We start from the raw sequence: 20,218 nt of genomic DNA, 5'->3' as shown, positions 1-20,218 counted from the left end.
TCACTCTTTCCCCAAATCACACGCATCTTAGTTTCCAGCACTGTGAACCACAGGCTGAATGCTTGGTGATTGTCCGTTAAAAACACTAGCACTTGTAAGAACAATGACTGAAAAAAACGTATCTGGGTTAAAAAAAAAATAGTAAAATCCTCTTACAACTGTTTTGGTTGTGAAACTCCAGCTCTCCTCTGCTTGGGACAGTTGGAACTGGCAGCTTGGCCCTGCAGGTGTCAGAGAGGTTAAACCAGAGGAAACTGGTTTTAGCTGTGGCTCTCGGTGCGCACGTGGTTGGCTCGAGCTCACCTGGCGCACGGTGAGCCCGGTACCACTGCGAGTGGGGGCCCTGCACCCGTACCAGGCCCACTCGCTGTCGCCACACGCGCAACGCCCCTCCGCCCTCGCCAAGCCACCCGTTTACAAGCCCCGTGCGAGCTCCTCTCCTCCCGGTGCCCACTCGCATCGCCGCCGGGCACTGCCGCCAAGGCTTTCACCGCTCTGCCCCTCAGCCGGCCCGCGGCTGCCGGAGCGGAGCGGAGCGGAGCGGGGGACCCCCGGGAGGGGACGCGCCGGATGTTTTTCACTTCCCGTCACAACCGCGACGCTGCAGGGAGGGGGGTGGGGGCTCCCTCAGGACGGAGCCGTTGCCTTTCAAATTCGCAGCCGGCCGTTATAACATACCACCCCCACGCGCGGGCTTGGCCACCTGCCCCCCCGCCTTCTCCGGGGGCGACGGGAGGCGGCAGGTGAGACCCCGGGGATGCCGAGAGCTCCCCGCTCCCCGCCCGCGGGGCCCGGCCGGCGCCCGCCCCGCCCCGCCCCCGGCCGTTGCCGGCGGCCCCGCCCCGCCGAGCGCCCCCTGCGGTCCGGCGCGGTGCGGCGGGGCGCCGGCCGGCGCGCGCGGAGCGGAGCGGCGCGGGGCGGTGCGGTGCGGGCGGGCTCGGCTGGGTGGCGCGCGCTGGTGCGCGCGGGCCGGGGGGGGGCGCGTGGCCGGGCGGCGCGCGTGGCCGGGCGGCGGGGGGGGGATGCAGCATGGCCGAGCCGCCCGGCGCCCCGCACCGCACCACCGGCTCCACCTTGCTGCACCCGCTGAGCGGGCTGCTGGGCATCCCGCTGGACCAGGTGAGGCACCGGGCCGCGCCGCGCCGCGCCGTGCCGGGGGGGCGGCTCTTGCGTGTGTCCTGGAGCGGGGGTCTCCCGGCGCGGGGAGGCTTCTCTGGCGGAGACGAGCAGCCCGTCGCTGTCACGCCTTGCATCTGCCAAAGGGCCTGGGGGGCAGCGCGGAGACACCGCCCCCGCGGGAAACCTGAGGGTAGAAAGGCGTTTCGGCGAGGGAAGGCGCACGGCGGAGCAAGGTGGGGTCGGGTTGAGCCGCGCAGCTTTGCCGGGCCGGCCGGTGGATGTTACAGTGAAAGCCCTTTATTTTTCCCGGCAACGCCTGGCGCTTTTTCGTGCTCTTGCAAGGAGTCGCTGCTGCTGCCGCCGGTTGCTGTAAGTCACGGTGTGGAGCTGATTGCGGCGAAGTTTGAAATGCTTAAATAGTTGAGGTGCCTGCCCGCCTCTGGTTAACCGTTTGGGAAGGGGCAGTGTGCGGGAGGGCGGATGCGATGTGTCTTGTGAGAAGTCATTACGTTCACGCGCTGCTTTTTGTCTGTAGAAAGGAGGCACAGAAGCCTCTTTCAGCCTAGTACAAGTGCCTGATGGAGTTGCAAAGCGCACGTATGGAGACATGTGAAACGCGCAGGCATGCACACAAGAAAGCGGTCTTACCGGCGAGCAAGTTTGTATGAAATGCTTAACAGCGTAGCGTATTCTTGGCTGTGGTGTTGTGTGGTTGTTTATAGGCTCCTAGTTAAGCTGACCCCTAGCAGGCAGAAACCGTCACTCCCCCACCGCCACCTTTTATTGTCTCTCAAGCCTGCCTGCACCTGCTGCCTTCCTGCATTCTTTCAGCAACGAGGAAGTTAGGTCTGGAAGTTTGCGCTGACCAGAAAAAGTCTCCACCAAACTACTGGGAGGTTGAGCTTTGCTCTAAGAAACCAGGGCAGCAGGGATGTGCTGGTAAAAATCAACAGAAGATTGACATTTATTTGCGTTCTTCTGTTTGCAGAGTGGCTGGTGCTATGTGTCATTTTTTGCTACTGTTTGTTTTTAAAGTTGAATAAGAAATATATCACTTTAGAGATTAAACCCCTACATCTAACCATGCTAGTTTTTTCCTTTTTTAACAGAAAGCAGGTTTTGATGCAAAAAAGAGATCTGTTGCTCAACGCTGAAACAGTCTTACAATAAAGGCCTATAATTATAAGCTATTAATTTAGGAGAAGGCGCATGAATAGTGATAGCTTCTTTTTTGAGGTATTCCATGCCATGATTGATGAATACAGGAACACCAAAGGAACCAGGAATAGCGAACTTTTACTGTTCCAGCTTGTTTGCGACAGCATGGTGTACGTACAGTGTTAGGCTGACTGGGTCACCGAACAATGAAGACATGACGGACTGCAGTTTTCCTTTCTAAGCTTTCCAAAACTTGTCTTTCCATTCAGCCAAGGTGATACAAAGACGATGTTGTCCGTGGAGAAAATTCTCCCCACGCTCTTCTGGGCCTGAGGATGCTTCGCTGCATCTGGTTATGTGCTGTGTTTGTCGCAGGGCCCCTGTCTCATGGGTGCTGCTGGTGTGCACCTGTGCGCCTGGTGGTTTGCATCTTGAGCCCACACCAGTAAGCGGGGGGCACATGCTCTGGGGTTAGCAGTGTGGCTGGGCTGTGCGAGCACGCGTGCAGGCATAGATGCCATCCCTGCGAATGACCCCACTAGCTCCAGCGGCACGAAGCAGTGATGGGCCAGGAGGAACCCCCCTTGTTGGGGTTCATCGCAGAGCTGCAGCACAGCTGTGCTGAAATGCAGCTTCCTTCACCTGAAAATTCCTTCCCCCCCCTCCCCAATCCTGCTTAATTGTCCCTGTGAGATTATGCTATCAATCATTTTAGAAAAGTCTCCCCCACCCCTCTTGCCCTACTGCAATGTGCTGGACCATGCCAAGCATCAGGGATTTCTGCTGCCCTGAAGTAGGAAATACCTAGATTGCTGCATGGAAGCATTGTGCCACCACTGTCCCCTCAAGTGACATGAGTTTCAACTCTGACCTGCAGTGCTAATGCCCTCAGAAACAAAGTAAAAACACTTTCAACGCTTTCACAGAACTCTTTTGCCAGGTGGGTTGGTTACCCTCCTCTTTAGAATGAGAGAAGGCTTTTGCTGAGGGGGAAAAGAAAAGTTCACTGGCTCCTCTGTACAGAACGGAGTGCTGCATATGAAAGCCTGTTTTGCTAGATAGGTATCCCACGTGTAGCAGGGACTGGTTTTGTATGAGTCCTTATTGCAGTGCTGACAGGCTCTCTATGCCTTCCACTCGGTGGCTAGGCTGCAACAGGGGAGGGAATCTCTGGTTTGTCACTGTATATCAGCGTCATTGTGCTCGGCCTGTTGGATGGTGTCAGCCTGAATCTCCCTCTGGTCCATGTGGCTGGCCCTGAGCCTTCAAAAATGCCGAGAAGTGCCCGGAGAGCACGAGATAAAGGCGCACAGGTGGAGTTTAGACCCTCCAAGTCACTGCGGTGCGTGAAAGCCGTGTGTGTCCGCCTCTACGTTAAGTGCACAGAGGACTTGTCCCTTCTTTTATAGAGATGGTTTTCCATGAGGTCTGTGCTACAAGAGAGATTTCAATCTACAAGGAAGACCAGAAAAAAAGTTGAGCTGAAGGTCTGAAAAATGAAAGTCATAGTCGTTACCCTTTCATAGCAGGGGCAGAAAAGCTGTAGTACCTTTGTAGGTGGAAAATGTTTTGTCATCTAATAAGCAGCTATGGTATCACTCACTATGGAAAGCATGGATGAATATGAAAATGTCATTTTTCACATTGGTTGTTTTCTTCATTTTAAAAAATTACAACTTAGGTTTAAAAACAGCACAGAATTACAGAGGGTGCAATTCCTAGCTGCGCTGTGTACCTGGCAGACTGTTCACGTTTTATTTAGCAGACAGTGTACTGCATGAGAACATAGCTATGTTTTCTGCTTTAGATGCTAAAATAATCCTGATGTCTCAGTGTGTATTTGCATGTCTCTTTAATGGATGATTTATCTTTGAATTTAGCACTGAAATATTTTTTAAGAAGTGCAATATTCAGTAACAAGATTAATGAGCTTGAAAGAGGATGAAAAGACTCTCTGTGTTCAATTCATCCTCATATCCCAGGAAAGCAGACTTTGAAGTTTAGCTGACTTGTGTTCTAAAAATATCTGGCTAGGTCAATGACATACCTCTGGCAGCATTTGGAAGAGTTTTGGGGTTTTTTTTTTCCTTATCACATATGCCCCAAATCACTGATTCTGGAACGTCATCGCTCCAGTATGCTTATACAGTAACTTTTGGCAAAGTATATACTTTTTTGTCGTATATGCCCTAAATCACCAATTTTGGGACATTGTGCTCTACCATAAATCAGTGAGATATGGGAAGTTAAACATTAAACTTTTAATAGTGTGATTTCAGTAAACAAAGTGTGTGTGTGTACAAATACAGTGAAAAAAATAAATATACTATTTAAAGGTATATTAAAAGTAAGTTTAATGGCATTGTTTATCCATATGTAGTTTTACCATGCCTTCCTAAGCTCTAGGCATCCCTAGAAGTAATTCAGGTTCAAAGGGTTAAGACATATGATTAAAAAGTTTCACTTCTCAAGGTTATTTTGCAGTACCCTTGATATCCCAGGTTACCTATTGCCATAGGAGTCGCAGCCCAAATGCAAGTCTTCAACTGCTGTACAACAAACCTTACACTTCAACAGGCCTTACCCTGACCTATGTCAGACAGTACCAAGTTTGTTGACTTTTAGGGAAATATCTTCTGTGTTCAAGGAGACTCTCTCAAAAAAAAATGTATGAGCATCTTCTCATGTACGTATCAGAGGGCTTTTAACTTCAATGTTTTCATTGATGAGGCCAGCCGTGTTTCCCCGAAGGGGGAGAAATGTGCATTTAAACTTAATTTTGGATGCATTGGCTGCTGGTTGTACACCTTATTTTTCATTTTAATCCTTTCATTGGAGCTGGTCTGTATATTTATGTTTTGGCAGCAGTTTAAATAAAACACTAACTCTGTGGGGGAACTGTGGGACATGCCTCTGAGTCTTGGGATAGTTGAAGTATTAGAGATGCCTTCCTGCTATTTCTTGAGTTTGAACAGCTCTCTGCCCAAAGCATGCTGATGAATTGGTTTAAAAAGGAGAAGGAAGAAAAAATTATATGTATATTTTTTCCTTTTACAAAAATCAACATGAATTCTGATCCCAAAATCAGGGGTTATTTTGTTAAATTTCACATTTTTCAGCTCTTTTGCTGTCCGACTTCGGTTTTACTTCTACACTTTCTAGTCAGCAGATGTCTTAGTCCCAAGCCTCTTTGCATGACTTTTCCAATCCACTTTTTGGGCAGTGAAAAGCCAAATAAAAAATTAGCTTTCTAGGAACTCAACAGACTTAGGCTGAGAACTTTGAGTTTCCTTTAATGGTTGTCAGTAGAGGCATTAGAAGATGTAATGCTGAGGAAAAAAGGTAATTTGTTACAGATTGAAGCAAGATAACTGAAGATGGAAGTTCACTGAAGACATAAATGGGGTTAGTATCTGATTTTTACCTGAAAGAAGCTACTCTAAGGCAACAGCAACAACTGCCCATGTTTGATATGAACTATGCTACATTTTAATTTCCTAATGCCCGTCATTTTGCAATTGAAAATTCTGTGTTTTAATTTTGAATTGCAGCAGTACTTGTCAGATTTAATGCCTCCCTGCCTGACACCCTCAACTGCAAAAAATAAAGCTGTGTAACTTTTAGTTGTTTGAGAAACAGTAAGCAAAAAATGAAATTTGAAAACAACATCTTAAAACACATTTATAGAGGGATATTACTTAGGCTGCCAAAACCAACCTTAATTTTGATATTTTCTGACTTTTGAGTACCCAGATTTTGTAAAACTATTGTCCTTAAAAGAAATCATTAGCTTTTTACTGTAATGCCATGAAGGACATAGCACTTGATTTAAAGAACAGAGGCATAGTCTTGCAGACCCTGTTTTGGGTCCCCAGTTAAACAGGTGCCTGCAAGCAGGGCAGTTCCTAGTGCTTGTGGGCTGCACGGCTATTCTGTGCCTTTAGAGCAAATCCACTCTCAAACTTGTTGCACCCACTTGTGCAGGGCCCAAGATTCTCTATGTTCCTGAGACAGAGGTATAGTACTTTACAAAGATTAAGGCTGTCTCCAAAGCATTTCTTTCTGTTCAGGTCAGCTATTACTAACAATTGCAATAATACACATTTCCCTCTGTTTTGGAAACACGTGCTGCCTTTTTCAACGTGTTCTCACTCAGTTTGGCACTGCAGTCTTGAACCTCATGGCTGATGTCTTGATACTATGAGTGTAAATATTCCCTCATGCCTTGAAAACAAAGTCTGTCCTGTTCAGTTTTTCATTTGGCAAGGGACAAAAGGGCAACTGGAATCGGCCACTTGCAATTTTCCCCCTTTTAAGCACTTTCCTTCTAATTTGTGTTAAATGAAATTTGGAAAAATAAACGTTGAAGTGCTGCGTAAAGTTTCCTGAAACCTTCTCTGCACATTAAGCACACCAGCACTGATTTAGTGGTGCTCTGCAGCTATTTTCAGACAATATAAAGTAGTGATGAAGACTCTTGGGCTCCAGCCTAGGGATCTAGGCACCGAGCACAGAGCTGGCTCTGTGCTTTCAGGGGAGCCCCTGATACTTAGGATTTACTGCGCGTTGGCCAGCCTGGCACGGTATTTAATGCCCTGGCTGCTCCTTGGCTCCTGTTACAATTCACAAGAATGGGCAGCACTCGAGGTAGACTTGCCAAACTGCAAGTGGTGCTGGTAATACCTGGGCAGGGGAGGCTGCAGCGCTGGGCTTGGCATCAGTGCCCAGGTGAATCCAACCTTTTGTACTTGTCCAAAACCAAGTAAGAAGTCTGATGTCAATGGGCTGTGTTTCTCTTTGGAGTGAAAAAATCCCTCTGTATGTGACCTGGTAGTTACAGGTAACTTTGAGGGTACCAAACCTCATCTCCTGGATACTCGGGTAAATCTAGTGAGGGTATTTAAGGAGAGCTTCCAGAAACTCAGGCTTGCTCTTAAAAGTACAGCCCGATGCGTAAATTTGCACTGTCCTTTACTAATAGTGGGAGTGTTTATGTTAACGTGTAGTTTGGATCAGGAGTGTGCTTTGGGAATGAATCTCTTGACTGTCCCCACTTAGCAGACTTTGTACGTGAAGTGGCCCTGGAGCATCTGCACAGGGTTGCTTTCTGAGAATGTAAAGCCAAAGGATGTGCCCCCAGAGCCTGCAGTGCTTCAGCTGCTCAAAGGCAGGCAGCCCGCAGCACCGGAGTTCAGCGCCTCTGAAGTGAGACCCTCCAGACAATGAGCCACGTGAATGTGGGGTCCTCATCGTCAACAGTTTTGCTCTTCAGACCCACTTCTGCTGCACCACAGCACTTGCTAAGATAGGCATAGTGGAAATCTCTGACCTTCATTTGGTGGTTTCTTCAGAGCATAGCACTGGTCAGGCTCGTTTGGTCACTTCTGCCAATGTGGAATCCAGTCTGTTCTGCACGGGGCTCAGCTGGGTCAGCCTGTCCTGCCTCTGCCGACGGGGAGAATGGCATGTGGGCAGAAAGGGCCAAGGGGAAACCCTTTGGGTCGTCCTTCCCCAGAGCAAGGTGGAATTTGATCAGTCTCCCTTCTTATGACCTTGATTGGAAACGTTCGTTTTCACCAGTCCTTTTTTCTCTGGCTTAAGGCATTTTAAACAGCTTTTGCAAATCATAGGTGAGCACCGAAGCAAAACCAAAAGCACAAGCAATAGTTTCTGACATAGATGGGTTTTTTAGAACTTTTTTTGGGAGGGGCTACTTACAGTATGTTGCATCCTTCATGGAGTTGGGTGGGAAATAATTTTTCTACTGTGTTTTGGGCTTCCCTCATGATAAGAAAATTTCAGGCTTAAAAAAAAAAAGAAATCTCAATAATGTGAGGGAAGAAAAACTTGAAAACATATTTTTGAATCAAATAAATTAAAACATTTACAAATTCCCAAAGAGTTTGTCCTTAATCATTCCTCTAAGTTTTAGTAAAATACCTGAATGAAAAATAATTTTTAAACTAAAATTCAAAATATTAACTAGACAGCTTTACTAGCTTGGAATTTTTTATTTTTTTTTTTTTAACATGAAATGGTAGTCATTACTCTGAAAACTGTTAAGTTAGTCAATCAGTCTATGGCATAACCGTTGCCATGCTATCTGGTCTTAGACAAAAAAATACTAAGTATTAGAAGAATTCTTCATTCTTGGTTTCCCTCTTTCTGGATGCTTTGTCCAGGTGGGTTTTGAGGACTCGGAACATTTACCTGGTGTTCCTGGGTGACCAGGTGGCTGGATAATGGGAATTTTGCCTGTGTTCTCATGTGACACTCTGCAGCGTAGTGGGTAGGAAGCTGTCTGAAAGTATGTGAGCTACCTACCTAGATGACTTATGCAAAGGAGGATAGACCTGAGTGTGTGCATCTGTCTGGTAAGTCCCAGACAAAAATCTGGCAATCCTATGGAATAGCAACTTTAGCAATTATTGATCAGTGTCTGATTACATTCTGTGGTCTTCAAGTTCAGTGAGTGTGTCAGGCTGGGGACATCTAGGAGGGAAAAAGGAGGCAAGAAAATACTCCTTTAGATCAGTCTTTTGGATTGCATGAAGAATACTAAAAGACTAAATATCAATTTCAGGCCAAGAAAGAAACTTCAGCTGCTGGCTGTCATGCACAGGGTGAGCGTTTGCTTCTTCTACAGGCCCTGGTTTTGTGACAAAAGCTCTAATTGGACTTGAGCAATTTCTTAATTTGTGGTTTCTTGTTCAAGTGCAATTTGGCACTGGTATGCAGATAGGGCGGGAATGGGGAAGGCAAAATGACAAGGCAAAACCTGAGACGTTTGAGGACCCCCCACTCCCAGCATTTCTCGAATAACTTCCATGCTTGTTTTCATACTCATGTATTGGTTTTATTTTAAACTTTTTTTTTTTAAAGGACCGCTGAGTAGAAAAGATTTAATTATTAACTCTTACATCTAGCTTAAATGACATTATAAACTGGTGAAAGTAGTTTTTTTTTCCTGTTATCAGTGCAAGGGAGTGTTAAAGAGTAGTACAGTATTGACTTTGTTTATCTCATGTGCACACACGCAGAGGGCAGGTTCAAATCACTGACTACTCTGTTTGCAGTAAGTATTTATACCAGCAAATTCCAGCTGATAAATCAATGATTTATCTATTTGAGAGGGAGTTTTAGAATTACTTTGTTCACTCACAAGTGGAGTTTAAGTTGTCTTACATTTATACTTCTTATGCGGCAGGGCTTCTCAGGATGTTTTGCCAACTGTGCTGTATTGAAGGTGAAAAACAAGTGTAGGCAAATGGTTTGGAGGCAGTGACTGGGAAGTTAAAGGACTTAGTTTTTGAATTAAATCCAGTTTTTGATGGCAGTGTTACACGTCCACAGTGAGTTGTAGGCACTGTTAGCACCCACAGCTGTTTATGCCTTTGTGTGTATGTGTTCATGCTAGTTCTCTTGAGGCAAAAAAATTGCGTTCTGTAGTTGCCACAGCAACAATAACACTGCACTCAGTGTATGGTGGGTTTTGCCTGTTTTATACAAGTATGTTGAAAGTGTAGGCATATTGCTGTGGTACATTGTGAAATATGATAGACTCTTGAGAGAGGAAATGTTTGTTTTTTATTCAGAGAATGTAACTTTAATTTTGTGTTACCTTTATTGCTACTTCTCTGCTAGGGCGCTAGTTCCCAATTGCAAACATAACATTGCAGAGAGGAAAATGGGCTCAGCAGTTTGGAAAAGGAAAATTTTAGAGATGTTCTGCTGATGCTAACCAGTAAATAAAATGAGGATTAGAACAAAGAATGGTCCAGGGCAGAGGGAAATGGGTGACATAATTACGTTCCTGTCCCATTGTAGTTGCTCTTGTCAATTGAAAGATGACTGTAGCTGTTCTTTGCCATGAAACCAGAATGAAAATATGAACAAGGTAAAAGAGAAAAAATTACAGGCTAGACTTCTTTTCTTAAACATGCAAAAGCAAAGTGAAGTAACTGGGTTGTTTGCTTTAGAAATATGACTGTTAAGAGGGATAATGGTGAAAGTATACGTGATCAGCATAAATGAAATAGATCTAGGGCTTCTTCCCTTCTGTCTCCCAGTGTTTCTCCATGTGAAGAGAAAAATGGGATAACGCTGGAAGGCTGCAGATTCAACAGTGATTAAAATTAAGGTCTTTTTCATGCAGTCCAGAACTGGACTGTGAAACCCATTTCAACAGGAGGTTGCTAAGGCCAAGAACTTGGCCAGAGCCAGCATGGACTTGGATGTTTATATGAAAAACATGAGTATCTAGAGTAAGATACTTAATAATTTAAAAGGGAAATCTTTTGGAAGTATGTATTCTTTTGCTGGCCCCTTTCAGGGCCTGTCCCCTCTGCAGGCACTGGTTTCTGGCAGCTCTGCCTCTGGTGTTGCTGATGCTTTTGGGATCCCGAGTCGCTGCTGGCAGTCCCAAGCACGGCTGCTCCCGTTACGGGTGAGTGGGTCTGCTAGAGTCGTCATCCCCTCCCAGGGCTTCACTCGACACTGGATTTATTACTTGAGTTTCTTCACATGGTGATACAGCAGGAAGCAGCAGGTCTCTGTAGGGAAGATCAGCCAACGCCCAAGATGGGTCACTTCTCCAACATCCCGCTTTCAAGGAGCCCAAGCTACAGTGCTCCTTCTGTTAGTTTATATAGAAAGTAACTGGCCCCTTACATGCTTTGCAATGTATTTCCCTCTTGGTTATCCTGTTACTTGTCTGTTCTGATTTATAACTGTTGGTTTGGGGTTTTTTTTGTCCATATGCTGAGCATTTCCTCTCTGTTCAGTTCATGCTGCATATATTTAATGCTGTATTTGGGGGTTTTGTGATCTGCATATTCTCTTTGAAGAGACTACACCAGCAGGTGTCTGGTGTCATCTGCCTTCATCCTTTGATAGGGTTCTGACATCCTGATCGGTAGTCTGTTATCTAACTGTTCATCAGCCATACATTTTATGTGCGCCATTACCTCAGTTGCCGAAGTATCTCAGTCAGGCTTCCTGTTTTTTTGGCCTGGATAGAGTTGAGTCAGGGTTTAAATGATTATTGGGAGAAAATTGATTCTGTGTCTGCCTCGCCTTTTTCCTTTATCTCTGACACTTCAGTTTTTGAGCATAGTCACTAATAAGGGCAATGTACCAGACCAGTTTAGAAGACCCTAAGTGGCAGGTGTGCCTCTGTTTCCTGTGTCTAGGATCGGGTCTTTGCAGTTGCTTGGACTATTTCTGCCTATGAGACAGTGGCCTCATTTATTTGCTGGCAGGTAGAACTACTGGCTTGTGCCTTGGAGAGGCTTTGAGCAGTCAGTGGGGTCCCAGGTCCCTGGTCATCCCCTTCAGAGTCTCCTCTCCCTCGTCCTGTATAAAGTACATGCTGCTCATTGCTCCGGTGCCTTCCAGCGTCAGGGAAGCTGAAATGCTACCAAATGCTACTCTGCACTTCAGTGCTACAGTAACAGTGGGAAAAACTCCATGTGCATTTTGAGATATCTTAAGTTTGCTAAAAATCAAATCTGAAATGCTTTCTCAAAGTGCTTCTGAGATAGTCAGATGTTAGTGGTATAAAACCTTGCAATAGAAAGAGAGATGGAAATAAATTTTGCAAGCCAGCTGTGCAGATCATGCAACGTCCTAGTTCTTTTAAAGCATGTTTTTTTAGGCTTTATGTGTAAAGGGCTTGTTTGAAAGGGAAGTTATAATTATTTATGCAACTTAAAGGATTGTTGAATTTCTTTTCCCTGGCTATGTTCAAATAGGGTATTTCGAGAAGAGCTCACTTGGAGTTTCTGGAATTTTGTTGTTGAACTTTGTTTCTTGGACAACAAGTTGCCTGTCACTGCATAGTAGGAGAATCACTGTAATAATTCTAAAATGTAAGAGCATTCTTTTCTTTTTTTCCAAACTGTTAAAGGGGAAAAAATGAGACTTATTCCTGTTGCCTAATAATTGCTGTCCTTTGTAAAGGAAAGCAAGTTAAATTTCTGCTATTACTGACTCATAAGCATGGCAAGAATACGCCTGAGGAAAAATATAATACTGTGGTTAAGTAATAGAAACATGGGTGGTTTTTTTCCTCCTGATATGGCAGTTATCTTTGGAAAATATCAGTGTTATAACCCAAAGTTCTGCTGTACTGTATGCAAATAGAAGTATGGAACTCTAGTGGGGGATATATAAAGAAGGCAGCATGCTTTTAATGAGGCAAGGAAATTAAATCTTTTTTCCTCAAATATAGTATAGTGCAAATGAAATTAATTTATAGCAAAATCCAAGTATCTCTTCTTTTTTTTATTGCTTACATTTCTTTATGCTTATTCACCAACTGACACTTGCTCATGCTGTGTGTTTTCCTGTTAGTTTTTGTTTTGATTTGGTTGCTAAGTTTGAAAACTAGGAAATATTTTTTTTTTTTTTTTTTTTTTTTTTGAGGGGGTAACCCCTGGAATTCATTCAGAGCATGACTTTTTGGAAAGGTACTAATGATTTCCAGATATTTTAGTTTAGTGACAGTTCAGACGTTTGACTTGCGCCGAGTCCTGAGCGTTTCTCATCTCCAAGTTACTTGTTTTCAATAGCGTCTAAAGTTGAGAGCCTAAAATTAGACATGCTCCAAAGTTCAGCTTCCAGAGATATTTGCTGTAGATGTAAGGTGCTTGTAACACAGGCATAACTAAACAGCTGGGGCTACGTTCTTGTCTTCTTGCATGGTTCAAGATCCAAAATAAATGAGCATGGAGTGAGCGTGCTGCAAATTCTGAGCAGAAATAAGGAAGGAAAAAAACATCCACGACAGGATATTGTCACTGTACACGTTTTACTGGTGGCTTCTCTTCCTGCTACAGTTTTGAAGGGATTAAAAATAAGTCTGCAGCCCACATGAATGAAGGTTAGATAAACATATATTAAACAGCATAAGGCAATAATTTTACTTTTAAACTGTAGAACAATAGGGAAGAGCAGTATTTTATGACTGTGAAATCTCATGATTGTGAAAGCGAGTATCTGAAGTTGGCAGTTACGGAGGCTTGCTAATTCTACACAGTCACTGTTATAGCAAAGGAATGAAACAAAGATAATTGTGCTTGAATTGAAAAAAACCTCCATACACAGCTCTTTGGAAATAGGCTAAAAAAATGAAGAAAAAAGCTATGTAGAAAATTTGCTTGCCAGCAGAATCCAGGGCCACAGTGGAAATGGGGGACTCTGCAGAATATAAAGTTTTCATTGTTTACAGAAACAATTACTAATTGTTATGTTTGCAAAGATAATTGCCAAAATATAAACTGAAAATATGGTTTTGCCAGTCAAATAAATGGCTCTGACTAAAGTTTACTACTAAAAAAGGTGGTTCTGCATATATTCCCTGCCCTTATGCCATGCTTCTTTTTCTTCTCTTGTGAAAAAACTCAGTTGTGCATCTGCACAGGCTGAGCTGATTGGAAATTAACTCTACAAAAAAAAAAAAAAAATCTGAGCAGATTCACTGCAGATTTACGCTGGCCCTTGCTGATGGCTTCCCAAAATCTTTGTGTATCCTCTTCTGCCTGTGAGGGGGTTCCATGTTAAAAGGAAGCTGGGAATGTTTTCTGTACCTCTTTTAGCAAATTCTGTGGCTCTGCAGTGTTGCAAAGGGTATGGTGGCACCCTGAGATCTGTGCCCCGTATTTTGCTAGGTTGGAGCGTGGGCAGAAGAACATAGATCTTCACCTCTCCATGTTGATGTACCCTGAAGTGATGTTTTTAAGCTCAACTGAAAGCATTTTCTTTGTTGTTCACAAGGGTTTTCCTTCCCTCCTTCTGCAAGTGCTATTACTGGGTGTTTCAGAGATGCAAAACTGCTTAGACAAGGAAGAGGACAGGAAGAACTGAGGTTTGCAGCACCTGCTTGCGGAAGCAGGAAACTGGGTGCATTTGACTACACCCATCACGTTAGGAGCATTGTTACCCTAAAACTCTTCCATGCATATCTGGCAGTAGATATACGTAATTTTTTTTCAGAAGTACCTCCTGATCTCCTGATTGGCACTTCCCCCCCCCCTCCCCCCCCCCCCTTTTCCCAGCTCTCTATTTCAGGCACTTGAAGTGGGCTTAGTTTATTGCAGAATACCAGTTTCTGGACTATGATACCATTTTACAGTGTCTTTAAGTGGTAAATCAAAAGGTGGAGCACCAGGAACTGTGGGTCATTTTTGAAAATTTCATCTCTTACAACTAAATGGAAGTCCAGTTTCACAGTCCAGAGATTTCTTTTTGTTTCTGTTAAAGTTAATGCATGTAGTATGGCTGCTGTTCATCTTTCTAAGTGTGCAGTGTACATTTCTACATCTAAACTTACTCATCTAGATTTCATAGTAGAAGTACCTGTTTTAGACTTGTGTTTTAGGCTTAGATGAAGTGCAACCTAGAATTGCCTTTTTTCCCCATTGACAATAAAAGAAATTTAGATGGACTAGCTCAGGTATCGACAACAGTGTTAAGAGAGATAAATTCTACCCCTTCCTCTAGCAAAGTCCTTGCATAAATTTTTAAAGCATGTCCTAATACGCTAATTTTTACAGTGCCCTTGTTTTAAGTTAGTATGAGCATGACTGAGCGCTTAAATACAGGATGTTCCAGATTTTCGATGTGTAAGGGCCTAATAAATTCTTATATAATACCGTTGCAATGTCTGAAAGGTTTAGTCTTTGATCAAGCCACTTAATTCCAAGGATAATGTGCCTAAATTTAACACAGTGCTGACAGTTTCTACAGTGGGGAAAAAAAGCCCAACTTTCTTTTGGTTTAGAATAACTTGTGAAGTTGGCACTTTTTTCCCTTACTGATGTTTGTTTCTTTCTGTTGCATACACTTACTGGGATATCACTGGGATAATGTGAACAAAACTGCTCTGTTTGTATTGGTGTGTATTTTTAAAGACCACTGACACATTTTTCTATAGAAAAAGGAACTGAAAATAGAATTGCACAGACATTGCAAACAGCAATAATGGGGCAAGTTATTTTAGATGTGACAGTTCCCATTCTAGTGAAGGATTGCACTTTAAGCCTACTGTTTTATTTTTAAATAGGTGAACATGTGCAGGCACAAGGCTTTTATCTGGCCTGGAAGTTTAAGTGTGTTTCTGAATTGGGACTTCAGAAACATTGCTATAAGGATCCAGCTATTCTTACATTCATGCAACTCCCATTGGTATTTGGGGAATATAATTTACATTGAAAGCACAGAAGGATGTGCCAGCAGAGTGGCTGGGTATACACACATATGTATGAATTGTCTTCCTTCTTTGCATTTTGAATAAATCAATTATGTACTTATGTCAGTTATATAGACAAAGTGAAAAGGTGCTTGACTCGCTGTGCTGTGTTCTAAGTTTTTAAAAACTAAACCTTTAAATCTGGGGGAAAAATGCAGATCTATGTTGATGCTACTCTTAGCACTGCTACTTTGAAGTTATTTACCGAAGAACGCAGAAGTAGAAACCGGACTGAAATCTCCGGAGCAATTAGTGCTTCAGGCTAGTGAACTCGAGCTGGATCATGCCTGATGAAACCTGTCTTGGTCCTGCTTCTTTTTTGTTGCTGACCTACTGTCTGTAGAGGATGAGGTGATGGTGTTGGAGAGCAGGGGCTAGGCTATGGTCTTGAGAGGTTGTGTGAAAATAATTGTTTGGGGTTTAGGAGCACTCATCGGGTCTGAAAAGACCAGTTGGGAACAATATCTATTATCCAATAATTCATTTCTAAGAAAAATATGGGTAACTGCTATATTTAACTAATGATTGTGAAAACTAAGGATCCAAGCTTTAGTTAGCTGCCTGAGCCGTACGGGTGGCAAAGAAAGAGGGGAAACAGTGCTGTGGTGTCCCTGCCATGGGAGGTTCCTAGAGCTCTAGGGACTTTCAGAGGAGGCTTTGCAGGCACTCAAGTCTCTGCTTTGTAGTATTTTACTCTCCTGGAGTTGTTGTTTTCCTTGTTTCTGTCCATTTTCACTTCAGCATCTGTCTCCTAACTTTAGATATGCTTAAATGTCTTCTGAATGAACCCTATAAGAAGAGCTGGAGTGATGGAGTAATGGAATGATAAGGTCAGTCTGTTCCCTCTGCATCGGTATGAATCTACACAAAAGCAAGGAGGGTAGGTGGTACAAGATGCCATCTTTCCTATGAGAAGTACAAGATCCCAGTGACTTCCTACTTCTTGTAGAAGCCTTTGGAAAAGCAAGGCTGGTAGTCCTGGTGGTTTGGTTTTTTTTTTTTCCTGTCAAAATTCCCATTTGGATAATGACATTTCATTCCTCTTTTTCCTTTTCGCATTAAAATATCTTCTATACTCTGACCTGCTGGCTGTAGTTCTGCTTTTAGACATGTCTGCCATGTTATACCATGCAATACTATATCTTCACAGAGGTATGTCAAATTACTCTTTTTAAAGTACTCTTTTTGGGTTAAAGGTACTGTAATTAGTGTGCTACCTCACTGCTGAGTAGTCTGAAGAAATGAGGCAGCTCTCTTAACAACATAAAGGCATTGTGGTTTAAAAAGAACACCTGAATGACTAAAGGCTCCAGCTTGTTTGATTTTACTGCTGCTTCTATTACAGGTAGGAATTAGTGCTGGCTATCTCAGGTACAAGGGGATTTTATCATGCTATGTTTTGGCATTACTCACTGAGAGAACAGCAATTACTGAGTTACAGGTAACGGCAGAACATTGCTGCACATAAATGATCACTTCTTAAACATCTGTTCAACATATAGAGTCATTACAGTTCAACGTAAGAGCTGTTGACAGTAAGCTAAAGCTGTATTTGGATCAGGTCCACACGTTAAATTTATCAGCCATCAAAGGTAAATGTATGGGTGTGTGACACCATTATGATGTAGATTTGACTTCTCAAGCTTACTTCTGACTTAAATGTTTTTTCTTTTAAAATTTCTGATGACTCAGGGTTTAATCTGTTCTGTAGCTATATTTGTGTGTCCTGCTAGTGATTATTCTGCTAGTGGCTTCATAGAGGTAATCCAGAAAGAACATCTGTTTCAAGTTTATAGTCTAAATCATGGAAGGATATTTGACCCTGTAAGTAGCGAAACAGCAGAATTTACCCAGGAAAACAGCACAACAGGCCAAAATACTGTCAATTTGGCATATTCTACTTTACCAACTCCATATTCCGCCTGCAACAGCAACAAAAAAGCCAGGGCTATGCGGACTTAGTGCTGCTTCTGAAGAGGACAGTAATCTTAAATTAGTCATGCATATACACTTCGCTCTCTCTCCCATGAGAGAAATTCTATTTTCAAACCCTTGCTTCTGCCCCCTCGAAATCTTCCATAGGACTACTACAACACAAAGTCAGAGAAATGAGTTGTTTCAGTGTAATATTGAAGATGTGACTTTCAGTAGTTGTATGAGTATTTCCCCAATGTAAGTGAATTTGGGAATAGTAACTCCTCTATCCATGCTGTTTACAATTCACAGTGCCTGGCTGTAGATGGAAAATACAGCATCTTGCAAGTGACAGTCAATTCTGATTTCTTCACAAATGCCTGTTTGTGCTGGCTCTTGGTGCACTGAGTTCTGTGCAAAGCAATACCACTGTGGGCAATAAGGAGAGCTGCACAGATGATGTTACACGAATCCTTTTCCTTCGTGGAAGCCTAAGTCAAAATTCTAGCAGGGGGAAACGTGACATGGTTTCTGTGGTATCACCCTCCTTTTTGGGGGTGTTTGTCCCCTCCCTGCGTGGGGTTAAGTCATCTCTGCAGAGAATATTTGTACTTATGGTTCATAAAAATAGTCTGGAAGATCAAAATATTTTGAAAAATTTCAGTAAGTATCAGATATCTTCGAGATGATCTGATTAAAGAATATTCCATCTCTCATTCTTAACACACCCATTTTAAATATCACAATTTGGATGTTATGAAATGCTGTCGTAGCAGCAGGTCTATTTTTCAACATCAAAGTAGAAATTTCTCCAGCAAAGTGAACTGAAACATGTTGTTTGCCAGGTGTCTGTGGTTATATGTGCAAAATAACCTTTTAAACAGAGAAAACAAGTTGCTGCACTTCTGTAGTTCTTGCTTTATTCTTTGCAAAAAAGACACCATCCTGGAAGGTGGGGCTGATCTCTGGCAAAGTGGAATGCTTTATTATGGCATCTCCTTTCCAAAATACTGCCCAAGCACCGTTGGACTCCACAGACCGTGGTGTGACTTGAGAAGGAGTTGCTGTTGCTGTCAGTAGTTTCTGTTAGCATGGTTCCTTATGCTTTTCCAGTTACTGAAAACAGCTGTTCGGTGATCTGTGGTAAGTCAGTGAATAGAGGAGAAATTCTAATTTACCAGATAATAACTTTGTAGCAGCATCCTAAACTAAGGCTCAGTAGCTCCTTAGTAGATAGCAGTAAATACAGAGTAACTTGACCGTGAGCTACAACTTCATCTTTATACTGAGCCACCATGGGAGGCCTCTGTTCATACGCTTTCTTTTGTTCAGCAGATGAAATGCAGATTTAAAGCCTTATTCTCTCATTTGGCTGGTAAGCACAAGGCCTGGAATAAAAGTAGAGGTATCTTCTGTGATATCTATAACCTGAGGACAGTCTGCATTATCTGCTGCACGTTGAAGTGGGCATGGACCTGGGTGCTAGCTGGGAATATTCTGGCAGCCTGGCTGTGCCATAACACACTTGTACCTCTGTCTGTGAACATGTTTGAATGTGCAACATGCCTGTTTTTTGTCCAAAGGTTGTGTGCTGTGGGGGACACATCAGCACTATGTCATCCAACAAGTGACAAGTTAGCAGTGTGATTTCTCAGAGTTATTTTCATAGTGAATGAATTATAGCATTAACAGGAATTTTGCTTACAGAGGACTGTCCAGTTTGGGTAATGGACTTAATTGCCATTTGGAGTTTGGAGACAACTGTGTGGTCAACTTGTTATATCCTCCTAGATTTTTGGAAAGTGAGATCAGTTTTTCTGGGAGGAAAAAAGCAGTAAAGGAAAAGCAAAGTATTTTTGTGGTGAAAACAGAATGCAGGATTTTTCTTCCTGATACTTAACGATAAGGAAAATATTAAAAGCACTAAAATAACAGACTAAGTGCTTAATCTTACTTATTACCTCTTCCTAAAGAGGTAATAAGTAAGATTACCTCTTTAGGAAGAGGTAATCTAGTAACCCTCAAATGTCTATTACCACTTCTTTAAATAGGGAGATTTGCAGATGCAAGGCTTGTGGGATAAGGGGAATTGAAACTTCCTGAAGTGGGTAATTAGTAGCCTACCCTGAACTACCGTGAGCGGTGATCCGGACTGTTTGTGATGATTTCATGGAAATGTGTAAAGCTAGGTTTTGCCTCCTCTTTTATTTTCTGTTTCCCATCTCAAGAACTTCTAGCTAGGAAAAGCAAAAGCACTTTCCATTTTCTCCTTGTAAGATTTTTGTGGGGTTTTTCAGTCATTTCCAGTGCACCAAACAACACATTTATGTGTCTCCTTATGGAAATGCGCTATGGCTCCATGAATTTCCTGTTAGAGGAATTTGGCAAATTGCTACTTTTTTTTTCTTTTTTAGACCTTCACCATGGAGCCAGTTTGCCTTCAGAACAAAAGGTGATAATTGTTCCCACTCAGTGTTATCAGCAATGGGCTCACGTCCTCCAAATGCTGAGATTTTGAGACGCATGTATTTAATGCCAGGAATTTGGAACTTTTATTTTGTGACTTGCCAACTGGCTGTTGCCCTTAAAAGTGCCCACCTGCAGATGGTTAATGGGACACAATAAAAGACAGGGCAAAAAGTTTTATGGTTTTCCTCTGAGAATGGTTAGCAAGTTGAAGAGATGACTTTCTCATGTAATATGCCCTGCCTGTTGGAAGTGACTGAAAAGGTGACTCCAGATCCCTAGGAGTTCGTGTTTCCACTTCCTACAGTACCA

General features: G+C 43.1%; 1 protein-coding gene across 1 annotated transcript in view; it reads left to right on the top strand.

The window, feature by feature from the left end:
- The first annotated feature begins 984 nt into the window (after nt 1–984).
- The window catches only part of MBOAT1 (membrane bound glycerophospholipid O-acyltransferase 1), a 58,179-nt gene continuing 38,945 nt past the window's right edge, over nt 985–20,218 (top strand). The window contains exon 1 of the mRNA XM_072851391.1: nt 985–1,119. Coding sequence (XP_072707492.1) covers nt 1,030–1,119 — 90 coding nt within the window. The 5' untranslated portion in view covers nt 985–1,029. The remainder of the gene's footprint in view (nt 1,120–20,218) is intronic.

This window comes from Ciconia boyciana, chromosome 2 (genome assembly GCF_034638445.1).
Source record: "Ciconia boyciana chromosome 2, ASM3463844v1, whole genome shotgun sequence".
In the NCBI taxonomy this organism is placed as follows: domain Eukaryota; kingdom Metazoa; phylum Chordata; class Aves; order Ciconiiformes; family Ciconiidae; genus Ciconia; species Ciconia boyciana.
This window is presented reverse-complemented; position numbering and strand designations above follow the sequence as displayed.